We start from the raw sequence: 20071 nt of genomic DNA, 5'->3' as shown, positions 1-20071 counted from the left end.
TAATCTAACAGACATGTAATCAATAAAAACAGAATTTACACTTTATACACCTCTATATTGGGCACGATGTTCTCCATATCAGTACATTTCTCAGTTGTTCTTTCTTAAATTGAAACTAAACGCTAATTTGAACCCAGTGTTTTAGACCAACTATTTGCACCTCAAAAATGTGCCATGGAAACAATTTTTATTATGCACTATTTAAAATAGCTGTATCATTTTGATAGTTAACAATGGATAGCATAATACTCTATCACTTGTTTTTTATCCATATACACTGTTAGACAGTAACAGAGAATGAATCAGCAGCTAACTACATATAAACATGTTGATGCAGTGAAAACAGTTGATATAAAACAACAAGAATCTAGGCAATCTAATGTTTATTCAAAGACATCCTCCTTGTCAGCGATGTACTGGACAATGTCTCTAGGTCGGACAAGCCTCTCTGCATCACCGTCGGGGATCTCAAAGCCGAATTCATCCTCCATAGCCATGATCACCTCCACATGGTCCAGCGAGTCCAGACCAAGGTCGTTCATGAAGTGCGAGTCAAGGGTCAGCTGAAATGGTAAATAGAGATAATTAGTATACATATTATTATATGAAACTAGTATTGAGTAATGTGAACCTATGCTTTACTATCAGAAATAGAAGGTTATCAGTGCTCTAATAACATAGGAATGTTAGAAAGACATTTTGATATTATTACTGTACATAAATTACTTTCTCAATTTATAATGTGTTATCCCAATTGGCTCAAAACTAGAGCAGATAGATTTGTAGACATATGGACCATTCCATAGATTTTAGATAAAGAACTTTGTTGCAGATAATCTACCTTTTCAGCAATAATTTTGTCGTATAACTTGAGAACTAGGAGCACCCGGCTCGAGATGAGCTCGATGGTGAGCGGGGGCCCGTGGCTGTACAGACGCGCGCCCAGTCTCTGACTGAGGGCCACCTGCAACAAATGTTTTCATTTTGAACAAAAAAAACAAAAGTACCTGAACACCGCCAAGCTTGTCGTAACCCTTGCACACTTTAAACACACGCTCCTCGATTTTCTTTAGAGATTCTTTCGCTTCTGCGCCCGCAGAGTAGCCGCGGCGGCTCACCTAAACATTTTCACCACTTTTGTACACAATTGTTATGCAACACACTTTGAGGTTATAGAACTATCTATAAATGAACGGGAGGGGTATGAAGCCGAATATGATCGCCCAGTATTGGATTATACCGAGAAAGGATAACTTTTGGAAGAAATAGAGAAATTGGATCATTTTATACGGTGATATTGATTAGAAAAATGTTACCTCATTTTGAACAATTTGGTTGTTGTATAATTTTACACCGGTTTTAATTGCATGGTACTTTTGCTGTACAGCGACGGTAGAAAGCCGGCACACAACCGGTGCTCTATAAGCCGGGGTTTTTCGTAATAATCCATTGATTGCACTTCGAACAAGATTTACAGCAGCCATTTTTCCAACTTCAAATAAATGACAAAGACAAGATAGAAGAGTGAGTGAAGTAAGCGTATTTTTTTCTGAGGTTTGCTAGGGTTGTGACATCAAAACTCATGATTACAGTGATTACATGAGGAGAGTGATATAGAAAGATTGCGAGTCACTTCGATGAAACGATTGAAAAAAATATATTTATTAATTTATTGATTTCTCACGCATACGCAAACCCACATGTCTCATCGCGTCTCTTCATCAGCGTCAATGAAGAAGATGAACTTCGACGACAATGTAGATGTAGCATAATTTTGTCTATGACACGTCAGACAACGACCTGTCACCTTGATTGTGTTTGCGAAATGTCAAAACTTATGTTTTCGATTTGTGGATCAATCGACAAAATGGAAATTAATTGATAAAAATTAGATTCCCTACTATAAAAAATGGGTAACGCTGACACAAAATTGAATTTCAGAAAGGCTGTGGTCCAACTAACTTCTAAAACACAGGTATTCTACTGTTTTTCACTTACATACGCCTACGCAAATTTTCCAGATGCTGAATTTTCTTTCTCAAATCCAAATTTCAGCCCATAGACGCGGCCGACGATAGTTTCTGGGACCAGTTCTGGTCGGAGAGCGTGACGAGCGTGCAGGATGTGTTCGCGCTGGTGCCGGGCGCCGAGATCCGCGCGCTCAGAGAGGAGTCTCCGAACAACCTCGCTACACTCGTATACAAGGCGGTGGAGAAGCTTGTGAAGACTGTGGATAGCAGTTGCCGCACGCACCATGAGCAGCAGACCGGTGAGACATGTTGCTTGGACTCCAGAGTCCTAATACGGTAGAAGCTTGGTAATATAGTGCAAGTCAAAACTGTGTTGATTGAAAAGCTTTATAATTGGATAAATAAGTATGTTCCCTTCATAAATTACACCTAACTGTAACCATTTTTGAGTTGAAAATCTATAACTATAAGGTTTTTATTCTACCTTGATGTTCAAGTTAGAGGTTCCTGTATTAGTGTTACCATTCATTAATTTTTTGGACAGCTTTCATTCAGTATTTTTCTCTATAAGTAAAGATAATCAAATGCCCTGCAGTGAAAATTATAGCACATTCCAGTAAAAATAATGCTAAGTTTAACAAATAAAGATACAGTTTTAAAACACCAGTATCTTATCTAGACAGGTAGTAGTAAAACGTCGTAGTCGACGTAGTCTCGTCTGTCGCGCGCGATCGTACAGTCGTAATTGCTTGGCGGGCCGTTTGTACCTACAATGCGTTGTTATAGTGCAGTGAAATGGCTTCTAATATTGTAAAGTGTGCTAGTTGCAATGTGGTAATAAACGAGTTACTTGCATTCATTCAAAATAAGGCTGATGTCATGGACGACATTTCTCTTATCCAGCTATGCAGTGAAAACTTCAAGGAAGAAGATATTGTGATCGCCAAAAAGCTACTTTTTGATTCAATCCCTAATACAAAGCGAATTACTCGTAAAAATAAGGGCAAAAGTGGTCGTGACATAAACGATATCGTCGGTCTTCTAAAATCTACACATCCCGACCTCATCCCAATATTTGTTGCGCGCGATCTTGAAAAATTGCCGCCAATTACCTTTGACCACTTGGATGCAACAAAACTTCTCAAAGATATGCTGGTTCTTCAAAGAGAAGTGGCTTATCTGAAGAAAAATTGCGCCAAATCAACTGAGCTAACAGAGTTAAAGTCTGAGGTGGAAAACCTTATGCGAGCATCGATGGTAAACAACCCCTTCGAATATGTCAACATGAAGCGCGGTTTACGACTTATGGAGACGGATAGCTTCAACAGTGGCCCTATGGCCTTGCAACAACTATCTCCTACATCAAGTCCAACCGAGGGTATGCAGATTAATATTGACCAATTTAATGCCGCCTCTGATAACCGTCAAGCGCCGCCGCTTGTAACGCCCGCACTGAGTCCGGGTGAGGGTAGTGAACACAATTTGGAGCCAGTCCAGGTTGAGACCGCCTCCAGCGCCAACGGTAAATCATCACCCGCGCCGCCGGTGAATGGATGCGTCACACCTCCGCATGTCCAATGTAAGACCGCCTCTGTCGCTGATAACGAGCGTGTCATCACAGCTGATGCTGTCCTAGTTAATGCTGCCTCTGAAACTAGTTCTTCAAAGAGGATGCGAATGCGTACGCTGGCACAAGTTGCCGCCGCCGGTGGCACCGCTTTAAATGATGGGAATGGAACGCAAAAAAGTGAGGAACAACAATACGTTGGTCCCTGGAAACTAGCTAAGCAAAAGAAGCGAAGCAGTGTGAATTTACTGTGCCGAGGAAGTGCTGATACTGGGCCTGATAGTAAATTTAAAGCTGCCACGATTAAAGTGCCCTTGTTTATTTCGAACGTCTGCAAGGACACCAATCAAAATGATATAGCTGATTATATTAAAACTAAGACAAAAGAGACCGTCACTCTCTTTAAAATAAACAATAAAACGGAGAGGGGATACAGCTCATTTAAGCTGTATGTTTGTAGACATAAATTGGACACATTTTTGAGTAATACATTTTGGCCTAATGGAATTACAGTGCGACGATTTACACATGACAAGTATGTGTTAAAAAGCAGTACATTACAGCAAAAACCTACTCCTTAATCAATGGACGGTATACAAAATAAGAGCAACTTTATAAGCTACAACTGCCAGAATATTAAAAGCTCAGTCGATGACGTAAGACTTCTATGCCAATCAGCTGATATCGTCGCGCTGCAGGAGACATGGCTGTTCCCGCATGACCTAACTTACCTTGGTGGCATTCACGGGGACTTCGCGTACACCGGCAAGTCAGCTGTGGACACATCGGCGGGCATCGTGCGCGGCCGTCCACACGGGGGCGTGGCGCTCCTGTGGCGCAAGACCATGTTCCAGGCCGTCACCGTCGTCAACTGTGTTAGTGCGCGTCTAGTGGCTATTCAAATCACCTTGGGTGATAGGGCTATCATGGTGTTCAGTGTTTATATGCCAGTTGATTTAAGTGTAAACCTGTCAGAATTTACGGACTGTCTTAGTGAAATTAGTGCGATTATTGACAGTAGCGACGTCGAGGCCGTATTTATGCTTGGAGACTTTAATGCCCACCCCGGTGAGTCCTTTGCAACCGAACTGTTAGACTTTTCTACTGAGCAAAAGTGGCGATGTGCGGACATTGAGAAGTTAGGCATAGACTCTGGGAGTTATACCTACGTGAGCGCGGCGCACGGCTGCCGGCGCTGGCTCGACCACTGCCTAGTCACGCAGGCTGCGTGGGACACTGTCACTGATGTCACCATATTGTATGATGTGTTTAGCTCCGATCATCTGCCTCTTACTATTACTTGTCAATTAAACATTGTTTTGCCTAAGATAACACAGAGTGTGACATTATGTAATAAGGTAGTATGGGGAGAAAGAGACAGCGATCAAATAAATAAATATCGTAACTTATGTCATGATAGACTAAAGCTGATCGACTTTCCACAAGAATTATCATTGTGTAGTGATGGTCATTGTAATAACAGTGACCATAAAGTAATTTTAGATAATATGTATAAGAATATTATTAGCATTTTATCCGAGTCCGCTGTAAGCAGTCACCTTAATCACCAGCAGTCTTTCAAAAAAGGCCGTATTGTAGGCTGGAACAGACATGTGGGGGAGGCTCACAGGCAGGCTAGGGTCGCATATCAGTTGTGGCTATGGTACAATATGCCTACGTCAGGAGGCATTTATGATAATATGTGCCTTACTCGTAAAATCTTTAAGAGCAAACTCAAATGGTGTAAGAAACATCAAGAACAAGTTAGGCTCGACATTATAGCGTCTCATCGTGCCTCCAAAGATTTCAAAAAGTTTTGGAAGGCCACAAAGAAACTTGAGGTTAAGCCTGGACTGCCTGTGAGCGTCTCGGGTGTCAATAAGCCGGAGGAGATTGCAAACCTGTTTGTAGATCACTTTAATGTGCAGTCTCCCCTTGGTTCACCGCAGCAACGGATGGTTGATGCTGGGGCCTGTTCTGATGCTGACCTAGTTCGTTTCTCTGCCTCACAAGTGGCATTTGTATTAAGGAAAATGACCAGAGGGAAGTCACCAGGTCATGATGGCCTCAGCATCGAGCACCTTCAATGCGCGGGTGTCCACCTTCCACGTGTTTTGGGAATGTTTCTGTCGCTATGTATGGGCCACTCGCACCTCCCACTTGATCTGATGAGAACGGTGGTTGTTCCCATAGTTAAAAATAAAACAGGGGACGTGGCGGACAAGGGCAACTATCGGCCCATCTCACTGGCGACTATTGTAGCGAAGGTGCTCGACAGCCTGCTGGACTCTGTGCTGGGGGGATATCTAAATCTACACGACGCACAATTTGGGTTTAGACCTGGTCTCTCCACAGAAAGTGCTATCCTTAGCCTGAAGCACACGGTCCAGTACTACACAAAAAGACAAACACCAGTATATGCTGCGTTTCTAGATCTTTCGAAAGCCTTCGATCTTGTGTCTTACGATGTGCTTTGGGCTAAACTCCGGGAGAGGCAGGTGCCGGCAGAGCTGCTGCGCATCTTTCAGTTTTGGTACCTGAATCAGGTAAACAATGTGAGATGGGCCGGTAAGTGTTCTTCATCGTACAGGTTGGAGTGCGGGGTGAGGCAAGGGGGGATCACCTCTCCCAAGCTCTTCAATCTGTACATAAATGATCTGATTGTGGGGCTCAGCAGCAAGAGGATCGGTTGTCGCATTGACGATGTTAGTATTAACAATATCAGCTATGCTGATGATATGGTGCTGCTGAGCCCTACAGTCAGAGCGCTGAGGGAACTTCTCCGTGCGTGTGAATCGTATGCTCTGTCTCACGGCCTGGTATACAATGCCAAGAAGAGCGAGTGCATGGTGTTTGGAGCCGTCAGCACCTGCCTTGATAGTGTGTCCGCTATTACCCTCAATGGTGCACAGTTGAAGCGGGTACATGAGTTCAAGTACCTCGGACACCTTGTGACTGACGACCTCAAGGACCATGCTGACGTTGAAAGGGAACGCAGGGCGCTGGCCATCAGATGCAACATGCTGGCTCGCAGGTTTGCTCGTTGTAGCAAGGAAGTCAAAATTTCACTTTTTAAAGCATACTGCCAAGTATTCTACACGAGCAGCCTGTGGACCAGTGTCACGCAGAAGATGATGAGCGCCCTGCGAGTCCAATATAATAATGGCTTCAGGATGCTGATGGGGCTGCCCCGCTTCTGCAGTGCGTCGGGCATGTTCGCGGAGGCGCGCACTGATGACTTTTATGCCATTATGCGAAAGAGGGCGGCCTCATTGCTCTGCAGGGTGCGGGCCAGCTCCAACTCCATTCTGAGGACAATAGGCGGGAGGTACGACTCGCCCATCATGTGCCATCTGGCTGGGGTATTGGTCAAACACAGATAGTCATTTACCAATACCCTGGTTGTAGTTGTAATTTTTATAAATTGTTTATATTATAAGTTGTACCTGTAAATGTGTGTAGAATTAGGATACTAACATAGAATAAGAACATTGTTACTAACACATTGGGCCTAAGTTGTCAATTTAAATAAAATAAATTAAATTAAAACAGTCTTGTAGATTACAATTTTGCCACTGAATTTTAAACAGTACCCTACATATTTATTATTAGACATGACTAAAAAGCTATTGAATGTGTCCTGCAGTGGTGGATTTTTTATTTACTTTAAAAAGTATAATACTGTAAAAGTAGGCAATGAATAAAATAAAATATATTTTATTTCAATTTTATCAAAGACAGATTTAAATGTAACCATGAGTTAAATTTTACTGTTACAGAGAAATCTTATTTCATTTTGAAATAAGCAGAGGGTTGTGGATATTTGGAGGTAGAAAGGTCTTCAATATGATCAGACAATACACATTCCACAAAAACAGAGTGTGCATGGGAATGACAATACTTTAGCTAGACTCATTATAGGACAGTTTATAGTTGGTGTTTACAGAGATGATGTATGTTATTCTAGCACAGAGCCTTATTTACATATTGACCTCAAAATGTGCATCATTTTTATTTATTTTAAGGTATTGGGAAACTTAACTAATTTTAATATATAGGTAACAATGTAAAAGTAAATTATATTACACAAGTTTTCACCTGTCTTACAAAATGTTTCCTCACTATCCAACCTCACTCCTTGCAGCCCTGAACTGCTGCCGGCTGCTGACCCGCGTGCTGCCCTACATGCTGGAGACGGCGGAGTGGCGCGCGTTCTTCTGGTCCTCGCTGCCGGCCCCGGGGGGCGCCGTGCCGCTCGCGCACTCGCTCCTCAACGCCATCTGTGTGAGTTTTGAAAAATAAACAGAATGGGCACGATTCTGAACGAATTTTAATTCCATTTTAGTTTTAGCACTGTCTTAATTTATGGCAAAAAGAGAGTTACACATTTAATACATAGTAAAATGATGAAGAAACATTCAACTCATGGTGTCATTAATGACTGTGTAAATGACACAGTGCAACAAACTTACGCAAAATGTTGCCTGAATTATTGTTTTATTTAAATGTATTTACTCTGTTTCAGGATCTCCTGTTCTGTCCAGACTTCACAGTGTCGAGCACTAAGAGATCCGGCCCAGTGAGTATTAATAATTACAGTATTACAACTATTACATGATCCACTATATTACATGATTCACCAAGAATATATGGATTAACAACATCATTCATACATTTCATGGTCCGTTCCATGGAACAACCCTCCAATCACCATTCTCTATCCTAAACTAAACCCCCCTCTACCCAACAGGAGCGCGCCGAAGAGCTGTCCTCCATAGACAGCTGCGAGTACATCTGGGCGGCCGGCGTGGGGTTCGCGCGCACCCCGCCCCGCAACCCGACACATGAGGCTAACAGGACCGAGCTGCTGAGGCTGTTGCTGACGTGCTTCAGCGAGACGATATATATGCCGCCGTCGGAGGCTGCTAGTTATCATAATAAGTGGATTGCGTGAGTACTGAGTAGATTTTTATGACTTCAGTTATTTATTTATTTTTTCATTAATGAGTATCCTAAGTAGCTTTGATCCAGAGAATATGGAAAGGTTTATCGACGGGTGGGTAGTACCTAAGCCAAAACAAAAGCTATTTCGTACTTTAGTCAAGTTATACTTACATACAGAACGGATATTTTACATTGATTTCAGAGTTCATCTCATTGTAAAAGATGCTGTTTATTAATTAAGAGGAAAACTTCAAGATCTGCCGGTCTAAATCATCAACTTTCCCCAAGTCTTCATCATGCATTTATTTTCAGACTTCTACAAAACCCCCTTTCCTTTCCCCAGTTATGTAACCAGCCTGGACAACCGGCACGCGCTGCCGCTGTTCACGTCTCTGCTGAACACGGTGGCGGGCTACTGGCCGCTGGGGCTGGGGCTGCCGTACAACCACCTGCTGTTCGCCGACAGCCAGGAGCCGCTGGTGGAGGCCGCGCTCATGGCGCTCGGCGCCTGTCTGGACCAGGCGTCCGACCAGCAGGTGGGGGACACTGGACCACGCTAGAGGACATGTGGCAACGGGTTGTTTATATAGACACTTGAGGAATGTAGAGGACAGTTGAGGAAACTAGAGGAAACAGGTGGATTTTAGACACATCTGGGTTGTTTTAGACACTTGATGTAAGAGGAAAGTAGCGGAAACTAGAGGAAACATAGCTTAGGTTGGTTTTTACACACTTGAGGAAAGTAGAGGACAGTTGAGAAACTAGAGGAATCCCTCTAACACTATACTTTTAAGCATTCTAGGTGTGCGAACTTTTGGATTGGCTTTGATCAGCCGTGACCGATTGCAGCCTCATAATCATCATGATAATTTTTAAACTTCTTACCATACAACTACATAATATGCTCAGGACTATAATCCCTGAAGGGAGTCAGAGATCCGCGAGGGCCACTCGCTTTTCGCAGTACATTTTGTACTGACTGGATAGACCCCGAGTTCGGTGTTTTAGAATGAACCCTCAAAACTTCTTCTCCGCTTACAGAATGCCCCAGACAACCTCTTCATCAACTACCTATCCCGCATCCACCGCGACGAAGACCTGCAACTGATCCTGCGCGGGGTGACGAGGCTGTTGAACAACCCGCTGCAGCAGACCTACCTGCCCAACTCCGCCAAGAAGCTGCAGTTGCATCAGGAGCTGCTGGTGTTGTTTTGGAAGATGTGCGATTATAATAAGGTGAGATTTTGGGGAGGGGAATGTTGAAGACGGGAGAGAAAGTTGAGGATTTTGTGCTATACAGGCCAGTGTAGCTGTATACAAAACTTCGTCAAAATTGGCCTATCCATTTTCTTTTTACATGACCGACTACCTTAGACACGCAGTGTTAGCTACTATATGAAATTTCGACAAAATTGGCCTATCCGTTTGCTTTTTAGACGAGCGACCACCTTAGACACGCAGTATTAGCTAGATGCTTTGATGTCCATGTGTTGTGTATTCCTAAAGTCGTCAAAATGTCATATTATTTTGTTTCAGAAATTCATGTACTACGTATTGAAAAGCAGTGATGTTCTGGAAGTGTTGGTCCCGATCTTGTATCACCTCAACGACTCGCGCGCAGATCAATGTAAGTTCTTTACATCTATAATGTCCTGTTGCAATAGATGCTTATTAGTTCAGTCCTACCAACAAAGAGCGAATAACCGTTGGGATACATACAAAGTTGCAAAATTCTTGGATTCACGTAATAAAATAAAACGATAACTATTGGGCCTTTTAATCTACTATCGCGAACCTACTTTCAGAACATGAGCTTTCTGCTCATTAGCAAGCACCTAAAAAATTGCCTATAAACCAAACATCATAATTGCCTTCATGCACAATAACATTACTTTATCCCCACCCAAAACTCCATCCATCAGCCCGGGTCGGCCTCATGCACATCGGCGTGTTCATCCTGCTCCTCCTCTCCGGTGAGAGGAACTTCGGCGTGCGTCTGAACAAGCCGTACAGCGCCGCCGTGCCCTAATACTATGACAACTTTGATATAAGCAATACTGCCTTAGGATAAAACTTAAGAGAGAAACATAATATCATGAACACGCGACCCGACGCCACGCGTTCGTTGTACCGCGAATGGCGTTACGTGGCGTCGCGCCGGATGTTCACAGTGTGATTCTAGTCATAGAAAATAGTTCTTTTTTCGATTCAAAATGCGTCGCCAACCGTTTTATTACTTTCACCCCTCTTTGCCTTCAGTATATCATGAGTACTGACTCCAGGTTATTGAAAGCCTATGGAGCCAATATAACAACCGCATTCGCGCATAGCAATCCAATTTAATCCCCACCAAAATTTCATCCTTCAGACTGTAATAACCACATTCATTTCATACCCAGCACAAATTTTATCCCCACCAAAATCTCAACCAAAATTCGGTCCTTCAGCCCGGGTCGGCCTCATGCACATCGGAGTCTTCATCCTTCTCCTGCTCTCCGGTGAGAGGAACTTCGGCGTGCGTCTGAACAAGCCGTACAGCGCGGCCGTGCCCATGGACATCCCCGTGTTCACCGGCACGCACGCCGACCTACTCGTCATCGTGTTCCACAAGGTAGCTTTCAACCCTAGGGTAGCAATGGACAACATTTCAAAAAACTGAAGCTGCTATAAATCGAAAACCATTTCGAGATTTAGCTCTAAAGGACACAAAAAAAATGTTTTTGTATTTTTTGGATGTATCATTTTCGAGAAAATCATAAAATAGTAAAAAAGTGCTGATGACGTCATGCATCAGGTGCGATGCATTTTGATGATCAAAGCCTATAGATTTAAAAACAAAGTAACTGTCACTTTCATTTTTGATTGAATTTGACGTTTTATCGTGACGTTGTTGATTATTTGGGTCATTTTCATTAATTCTGTTCTGACACTTTCTGACTATTTCTGACTATTTTTTTATTTATTATTAACAGATGACCTCTATATAATATGTCCCAGAGCATGCCACCGCCTACACAGCTGAAAAAATGCTTCTGCTTATTTTTTTACATGATAAGTACCTACTTTCCATCATCAGAAATATCAATGTCATTTGAAAATGACCCATTTGTTGGTTGGCATGTAAACAAAGTTTAAATGTCACTTGTCAGTGTCATTTATGTTTTTTTTCGAGACTCAGGCAATAGACAAAAATAAAAATTGAGCCTAGTATGTGACTTCACTTCCGGTTTTAAAATAATTAACTTTAAAGTTAAAAGTAACATGCAAAAATTAATGTTTATACAAAATAAAAAAATACGGGTCCACTAATTTTCTATAATCTTTCCGAATAGCTAATAAAAATATAGGGTAAAGAAAATGAAATGTTGTCCATTTACTGTGTGAAAATACCTAAAATTACTTACCTCGAGAGCGGTGCCTCAACAGACGCTAATCTGACCAGCAAATCCTTCAATAACAAGCTTTAGTCTAACCCTGTTATTCATGAACAAGTAACTGAACTGTTTTGTCACTCTCTGTCACAGGGTGTCTATTGTTTGTCACCTATGAAAAAGAGGAAAACCTTATCATAAATTGTTATGTTCTGGACTCATTACCGTTTTATTAATTTCAGGTGATCACGACAGGACATCAGAGACTTCAACCACTTTTCGACTGCCTGCTGACTATCCTTGTAAATGGTGTGTTTTATTTTTATTATTTTATTATTCTTTAATATTTTATTTATTAAACACCTAAGTACCACAGGAAAGATACAAACTAAATTTCAGTTTCATACATGAAAACGGAACTTGAGAATGTTGATCATGGAATACACCGCTGTGACTGGCTAAATTGACTTTGAGTAGGACATGAATAATGTTTAGATATATTTACAGATAGAGCGCCAAACTGACCCGTAGACTATTTTTAAAATAAATCATCTCACCCGAGTCGCAAAATGACACACCCGGCCTACCTCCATCGAGTAATTAATACTTACATTCTAATCTACAGTATCCCCGTACCTGAAAACCCTCTCCATGGTGGCATCAACTAAACTCCTGCACCTGCTGGAGGCGTTCAGCACGCCGTGGTTCCTGTTCTCGCGCCCGCACCACCACCACCTCGTGTTCTTCCTGCTCGAGTGCTTCAATAACATCATACAGTACCAGTTTGATGGTGAGTGAGCAGTAGTGAGCACACAATTCTGTACATCGCAAGAATAAAGTAATAAGTCTTCCTAGACTGTGAACCAATGGGCGTCAGTGAAGACACCTCTTCAAATAAGCAAACAGAAAGCGCTCCGCCTTGCCGCAATAGCTAAAATTCTGAAGTATTTTGTACATTCTGTAATGTTGATACAGTAAAATGATGTACTTGCATTTACAACTATATATTTAGTAGATCAGCCCTTTTATAGTATCATCAACAATATCTGGAAAAGAATATTGTTTCTATAACTGTTTCTCATTTCATCTTCACCTGTAATCTTATAGAGCTGGTCATTCTATCACCGGCCACCCATCTACACCTACTTATCTACCCCCATCTCTAATATACATTACCTTTTCCCTCAGGCAACAGCAACCTGGTGTACACGATAATCCGCAAGCGCAGCGTGTTCCACGCGCTGGCCAACCTGCCGCTCGACAACCCGCGCCGCGCCGCGCCCGCCGCGCCGCCCGCTTTGCCAAGGTGACGGCACTATTTATTTATTTATACAAACTTATAACTATCATAACAGGCTTAACCTTATGCGATAGAAAAGCATAACCAATTAATTCACTATGCTAACTTAATTTCTTTTGTAACATACTATGTACAACGCTGTTCTTGTGAATTCACTCAGAGAACAGGAAAATAGATCCATGTGTTCAGCTATATAATGTTGAGCGTGTGCAAAGTGCTCGTGAGGGGCGTATAGCAATTCATTATATTTTAAAAAAACCACGTAAGCGCCTGCTTCTTACGCCAGAGATGCGGATTCGGAATCCAGGCACTGACATGTACCAATATACTCTACTTGCATCCCCACAGATTATAGAATAGAACAGACCCCTCTGCAAGATAGAATACTAGGAGCGCTTACAGGCGAGCAGCAATTTGCTGTCGACAGAGCCAACTACAGGGTATCGACAGTAAAGACTACAAATTACGCCCGTACGAACCCTTATCTAAAATAGGAAATACCTATGATAGTATATTCTCTTGAACCTAAAATAACTTGTTATCACCAGATCCACGAGTTCAGAGTCGGTGGCGGAGACGCCGATGGAGGGGTCCCGGCCGGCGCAGCCCGCGGAACCCGGGACTCTTAACGCCACTCTACCCGAGACGCCAGGTAACGTGTTTATATTTTGAATTTTGTCGACATTTAATTGAAACCTTCATTATGTGGAGCAAGATTGAGCGTAGCCGGAGAAATGTGGTTTTATTGTAGGTGTCATTATTGAATAGTGATTGATATCTTAGATCAATAATTGGCTTATCCGCCCCCCTATCCCCGCTAAGGCTTAGTAAAGGTTTCCATTTACGTAGATATTAAAAACGGTAACGCACATTTTTCATAATCTAAAACCTTTACTAGGTTCTGAGGTATCCTCAATATCTTAACCTCTTTTATATCTATGCAATATGTAGCATCAAAATTACCGCTGTATAAATAGATACTGAAAGTATGTAGGTTAGCATTTGTTTCTCAGTTGCATGTGAAATAATAAAATTGTTTTATCTGTATGTTTATCCGGAATGTGTGTAACTGCCTGTATTGATATGTAAGTTGCATTTGTTATAAACACGCCTACATTACATCCTGTAGTTGTTTTCGCCAATCATTCATGTTAGTGCGATTAACTTAAACGATTAATATATTTTACGATATGACTCCAAAACATACTTCCAAACTTTTGTAATCTATGTTATAGTGCGTTCAAACGCCATACCTCAGTCATCAAAAAAACACCTCATGAAGAATTCATTCTAATTATTGAAATAAAATATCGTGTTTTTATACATATACCTACTGTTGCAAAAGTCACAAAAAACGTATTTACTATCCAGTGTGAATGCGCCCTCAAGTATGCTGTTCGCAACCACAACTCCTAACTCTCTCCCACAGCTATTGCCGCGATGACAGAGCGCGAGTCGGCGCACCCCGCGCCCGCCGCGGAGACGGCCACGGAGCAGCTGCTGGCGGGGGAGGCGGGGGAGGGGGCGGCGCGCGCGGGGGGGGACGGACAGGACGAGGGGGAGGACGAGGGGCCGGGCAGGCGGAGCGTGCAGCATGTGAGTTGATGGAGAAAGACTTTATAATATATTTTTATGATTTTAAAAAATCTTTGGAGCCTTACTGATGATTTGTTTCTGTATTTTATGAGGGTAAATAATAATTATACAATCTCTCACAAGAAAATGAATGGAAATCTTTCACAAATTCGAGCTTAAATCCATTACCGCAAACTTTACACTCACACCCGAAAGAGGGAGGACAGGGGCCTAATATTACACAGCTATGCTCCACCTTCACCACCGATCCGGAAGACCTACAACTACATAAACCGTACAATCTTGAAGCTTCTAAAAAGACCGCATTACTTAATTTCTGAATTGTACTTCATAAGATATCACGAAACAAGTGCACATTCCAGTTCAACATACCCTATTTTCCCATTCCCATAGATAGATAGAATATTATGTATTTGTAATATTGTGTAGTATATTAATTAATCTACATTTCCTTTTATCATGTACAATACACCCAATCTTAATCTCTTATTCCCTCCATCCAAAGGTTGTCTGGCAGATATCGCTTTTAGTGATAAGGCCGCCTTTTGTACCCTAATTAAGTTGCAACTTGTTAATATTATTATTCTTTGTTGGTGTACAAATAAAGTGTATTCTATCTATCTATTATTTAGGTATTTGTACACACAAAAGAACAGAATTTACAAAGCCTAGATACAAAAAAGGCGGTCTTATCCCTTAAAACCGATGTTTTCAAGACTACCTTTGCGTGAAAGAATAATCGCAAACATGACACTCAACCCCACAGCGCGACAGCATCCAGCTCTCCCCCCCCTCCACCACGAGCCCCGAGGACGCGCGCCGCGCCGCCTCGTGGCGCGCCAAGCTGCCGCTGCAGACCATCATGAGGCTGCTGCAGGTGTTGGTGCCACAAGTCGAGAAGATATGCATTGATAAGTGAGTTTTGTTTGTTTGTTTAGTCATAAGAAGATGATAAGTGAGTTTTGTTAAACTGTTTAGTCGTAAAGGTTTGTAGTGTGGTTGTTTACTCACCTATTGGAAATAAGATTGTTGGTCATTACATTAAATACTCATGTGCAATACGGATATGTACTCGATATGACCAGACCTTGATACTTCAGCTTGTAGATAACATAAGTCTTATTCTAATATTAATCCAGTGAGGATTGAGATTTTAAGATTAACGGTATAGTTAAATGTATCGTTAATCTGACGAATTACCTCACTTCTGGTTCGATCCTACAGGGAAACCTCAACATAGCTCTTACCATACCACTATGAGCGAATTAGCGCATAAAACGGTCAGCCTAACTTACTTGCAGTCTCCTTGTAAAAGTTTTATCGACTTAATGATCTCCCTAAAATTTTGCAAACCCATTTTTGATATCCGATATACCCTACACAAATTCCACTTTCCTTCCCCCAGGGGCCTAACCGACGAGTCGGAGATCCTGCGTTTCCTGCAGCACGGCACTCTCGTGGGGCTGCTGCCGGTGCCGCACCCCATCCTCATCCGCAAGTACCAGGCCAACGCCGGCACCGCGCACTGGTTCCGCACCTACATGTGGGGCGTCATCTACATACGGTACTGCCTTGTAAATAAATATGTGGGACATCTCACACACGGCCATCCGACCCCGAGCTAGGCAGAACCTGGGTGTCTGACAGCTGATATATCTTCTTCTTCTTGTAGTGCCTCTCCATCATTGGAGGCAAACACAAGTGCTCATCACACGAAAGTTTGCCCTGGGCGGGATTCGAACCCGGCGGCCCCAAGCTTCGGAAGCAGCTTCACTACCGCCTAAACTACGGTGCTGTCTTGTCGGTGCCTTGTTTACTGCAGCTGTGTATAGATTGATGAGCCATCGCAAACATTATGCTTTCTACGGGGTGATGCATAAGCTCGACATTCTAAACAACTTTTGATCAATGACTCACATGGCAGAGTCACGTGACCAACCAATTTTCTATGGAAAAACACAGAATCTGACGCAGAAATGTGCTAAAGATTTTCGAAAATCATAATCAAAATACCCACAGTCACTCTCTATGCTCTTCAGACACAAAATGTTTGCATTGTATGTGCGATAAGCTGCTAGAAACCGTCCACCACTAGACATAAATATCTCAAATGGTTTAATAAATATTTCCGTTCCACTAACAACCCCCCATTTTCATTTTTATTCCAGAAATGTGGACCCCCCGATATGGTACGATACAGACGTGAAACTGTTCGAGATCCAAAGAGTCTAGCGACGCCATGACCAAACATAGCATTACAGGCCACCGAGCGAGCCCAACGACATAAGCAACCTTTGCAGTAATCACAGGATTCGATACTATTTTCGAAACTACACAAAACTGGAAAAATAACAGTATCGTCAACTGTCACTGTCAAAATGTACGGATAATTTGTCAGTTCCAACAGTGACACTTGTTTTTTCCATATGTTTGTGTAGATTCGAAAATAGTATCGAATCCTGTGATCGCTGCACTTATCACTAACCGAATAACGTTTGAAATCGAATGAGGATTTAGGACTGAGGCTTTCTGTATGTGTGGATAGTTAAGTTGTATGTTACCTGACCCGAATGTCTGGGTCTCGTGGAGTAGAGTATTATTTAAACCCTTAATATGGCATATCTGCTAAACAAAAACATTAGTTTACACCCTAATCAATGGGTTATAGTTAAAATAAATGTGACATCATATTTCTATGGCCCTATTAAGGGTTTTACAAAAAGTTAAGTTCATTATGATTAAGGTTTAAATTTCTTTACACTGTTGTAGTGATTTTGTTTTGTTTGTATGCACTTTAGCAACCTGCCACTTGATTTACACTTGCCTTGTTGACTGTACCTAATAATATTTATAAACGCTAACACATACTCACAACTTCACTCCCTTATTGGGTAGGCAGAGCTATCTTAAGCCCACTTTTCACCGATGACATGTCCGTTGTCCGTCCCAATGTATTACGTAGTTTTCCAATATTTGAACACTTCAACCAGATCTGCCCAATTATGGTATAGAACCCGCAAGCAAGATATATTTTTTAATCTTTCTCTGATGCACTAATTTCAAGTGTTTTGTCCGTAAAGTTTATTTTTAAGGTAGCTCTATTGTAGGAGGTACTAAACTGTGTTTATGCGGCCGCTATACGGGTTCGTTATCGACGCCGATAAACTCGTTTAATGCACGTTCCATCAATCACGTCGCCGTATTTGTGGCGAATCGCGATATTGTGACGTTTATATAAGTCGATATCGAACTCTTGTAGCGGCAGATGGTGGCTCTTTTTACCTTTATTAGTCTAGGACTATGGTTTATACGTAATTGAGAATACTTGACTGCTAGTCATTGGAATATTTCAGTATGTGATGTTCTTGCATTTTATAATTTTAATGTGTTGTTTTCACTTTACATTCCTGTAACAGATTTTATTAACGCTACGACCAATAATAAATGTATGATTACCGTTATAACTGAAATATATCTATGGGATATAAGTGATTAATGGCCTGTTTCACAAAGCCTGAGTGTCAGGTAATCTACCTATCAGATAAGTTTGTCAAGCACTGAATAGCTGAATGTATTAGTCAAAATTGCATTTTTCCGTTATGTGTCTGATGCTGATTACCCAAACTAAAGCAAGAAGATTTGGCAGAAGTTTAAAGACGCTTTATCTGACGCGTAGGCCACTTCATACAAACATTGTGAAACAGACATTAATATTATGTTTTTAAATAATTAAAAAAATGCAAATCACCTTTCTCATTAAATACAATCACATATCCCGTTGTTAACCTAATTGTTTTAGCAAAACCAATGGCAACCAAAACATTTTTTTTTTACACTTGTGCTCGTTTTTAAAATTTAAGGTGAAGATCTTTTTCTATAATCTACCAGTGCGGTTTTATTTGCAATTAGGTAGATTATTAATCTATGTCAGACTTGGATAAGCTCACTTTTTCATGGCCTATGAATTTTATTGTTTTCAACATACATTCTATGTATTTGGGTATATTTCATGGTTGTAAAAAACCCTCACTGGTACATAATAAAATAAGTTATTTGCATAGTTTAATTTAGATTAAACGAAAATATTATTTATTGTTTTACACCTACCATTATTGTACTTAATGTTATCAAGTGATAAATGTATATTTAAATAATATAATTATACTGAGCTTCAAATTGACCTCGTAGTTTTTTTTGTATTTAATGTCCGTCATGACGTGGCGTTCTGTAGAATATTTTTGTATACAGGTGTTGCAAAAGTGGTGTCTTTTTCAAAAGTAGGACAGTAAAAAGTGTTTTGAATCACCCCCTGAGTATTCATACTTTTCATACCTACCTACCGCCTATCGGCTTACTATGTATACCACTTTGGCAACATTCTGTAAATCGCTAAAACCTGGAATTCTTATAAAAATCGATTAACACAAAACAATAGGTCACATTTCATAATTGGTATTTTAATTAAGCTTTTCATCATTAATATGAAACCATAGTATCTAGTAACATTTTTTTTTATTCCATTCCAAATAAATACCAATTGCCAACTCATTGTAATAAAAAATAATGTTCACATCACATTTATTACTAACTACCGGGCACTAAATATACACAGGTAACTTACATATTATATTAAATTTTATCTAAGTTTTATAAGATACAACTTACGACGTAAAAGATTCAAATATTCCATTTTAACCATGGAAAATAATACGCCTGTTTTCCAATTAATATTTTTGTCTGGAATTTGTTTTTAGATTTGCCGATTTAGTAACCAATCATATGAATTGTTACTTTGACAAGACTAACTGCCAGTTTCAATAACTCTATCTACCGATGATTGGTACTTTCATACTATTTCGACCTTCTTTTGACACATTTAGGGTCTGTTTCACAATGTCTGGTTAGTGGCTACCTGACGGATAAAATACATGCTGTCACTCTCTGTTATTATTTTTTAGACAGTGACAGCATGTATTTTATCCGACAGGTAGCGACTAACCAGACATTGTGAAACAGGGGCTTAAAGTTACAACCTGTCAAAATCGTATGAAAGTAACTACCAGTAATGATTAGATAGTTATTGAAACTGGCAGTAAATGATTATTTCCATCTTATTTAAATATCGCTGCCATAAATAAGTAAATATTCCGAAGATAAAAACACCAATTAAAATGTAATTTAGGTAATTAAATGAAAAGTCTTAAGAGTTTGAGATCAGAAAAAGTAAAATTGCCTTAAAATTACGTAAAATGTACAATTTATTGAGACCAGCTCAATATTATGGTAAAACTTAGGCCCAACACATGTAGCGGCGTTAGTTTAG

The 20071-nt window shown here is 40.9% G+C and overlaps 2 protein-coding genes across 4 annotated transcripts; one reads left to right on the top strand and one right to left on the bottom strand.

Moving 5' to 3' along the window:
• On the bottom strand, nucleotides 1–1530 carry LOC105390590 (acyl carrier protein, mitochondrial). 2 transcript variants are annotated; one of them, XM_011561918.3, is made up of 3 exons: nucleotides 1317–1530; nucleotides 1008–1118; nucleotides 1–563 (listed from the first exon to the last, which is right to left on the bottom strand). In XM_011561918.3, the coding sequence occupies exons 1-3, from the start codon at nucleotides 1482–1484 to the stop codon at nucleotides 384–386; spliced, it is 459 nt and encodes a 152-aa protein (XP_011560220.1). In that variant the 5' UTR covers nucleotides 1485–1530; the 3' UTR covers nucleotides 1–383. The 2 variants fall into 2 exon arrangements, with proteins under 2 accessions (XP_011560220.1, XP_011560219.3); XM_011561917.3 differs by lacking the exon at nucleotides 1008–1118 and adding an exon at nucleotides 842–964 and having other exon boundaries at nucleotides 1317–1523.
• A 268-nt stretch (nucleotides 1531–1798) lies between these two features.
• LOC105390607 (protein HID1) lies at nucleotides 1799–18918 on the top strand. Of its 2 annotated transcripts, XM_048622720.1 has the most exons (18): nucleotides 1799–1975; nucleotides 2056–2269; nucleotides 7682–7821; nucleotides 8063–8116; nucleotides 8288–8487; nucleotides 8825–9017; nucleotides 9523–9717; nucleotides 10018–10108; nucleotides 10404–10464; nucleotides 10990–11092; nucleotides 12095–12161; nucleotides 12478–12642; nucleotides 13041–13158; nucleotides 13701–13804; nucleotides 14582–14748; nucleotides 15515–15663; nucleotides 16154–16312; nucleotides 16917–18918. In XM_048622720.1, exons 1-18 carry the CDS (start codon nucleotides 1910–1912, stop codon nucleotides 16978–16980), a joined length of 2310 nt encoding a protein of 769 aa, XP_048478677.1. In that variant the 5' UTR covers nucleotides 1799–1909; the 3' UTR covers nucleotides 16981–18918. The 2 variants fall into 2 exon arrangements, with proteins under 2 accessions (XP_048478677.1, XP_048478676.1); XM_048622719.1 differs by lacking the exon at nucleotides 10404–10464 and having other exon boundaries at nucleotides 10929–11092.
• Nucleotides 18919–20071: the final 1153 nt, after the last annotated feature.

Source organism: Plutella xylostella, chromosome 8 (assembly GCF_932276165.1).
Source record: "Plutella xylostella chromosome 8, ilPluXylo3.1, whole genome shotgun sequence".
Classification (NCBI taxonomy): domain Eukaryota; kingdom Metazoa; phylum Arthropoda; class Insecta; order Lepidoptera; family Plutellidae; genus Plutella; species Plutella xylostella.
Note: the sequence above shows the minus strand (reverse complement) of the source record. Positions and strands in the feature narration are given on the sequence as shown.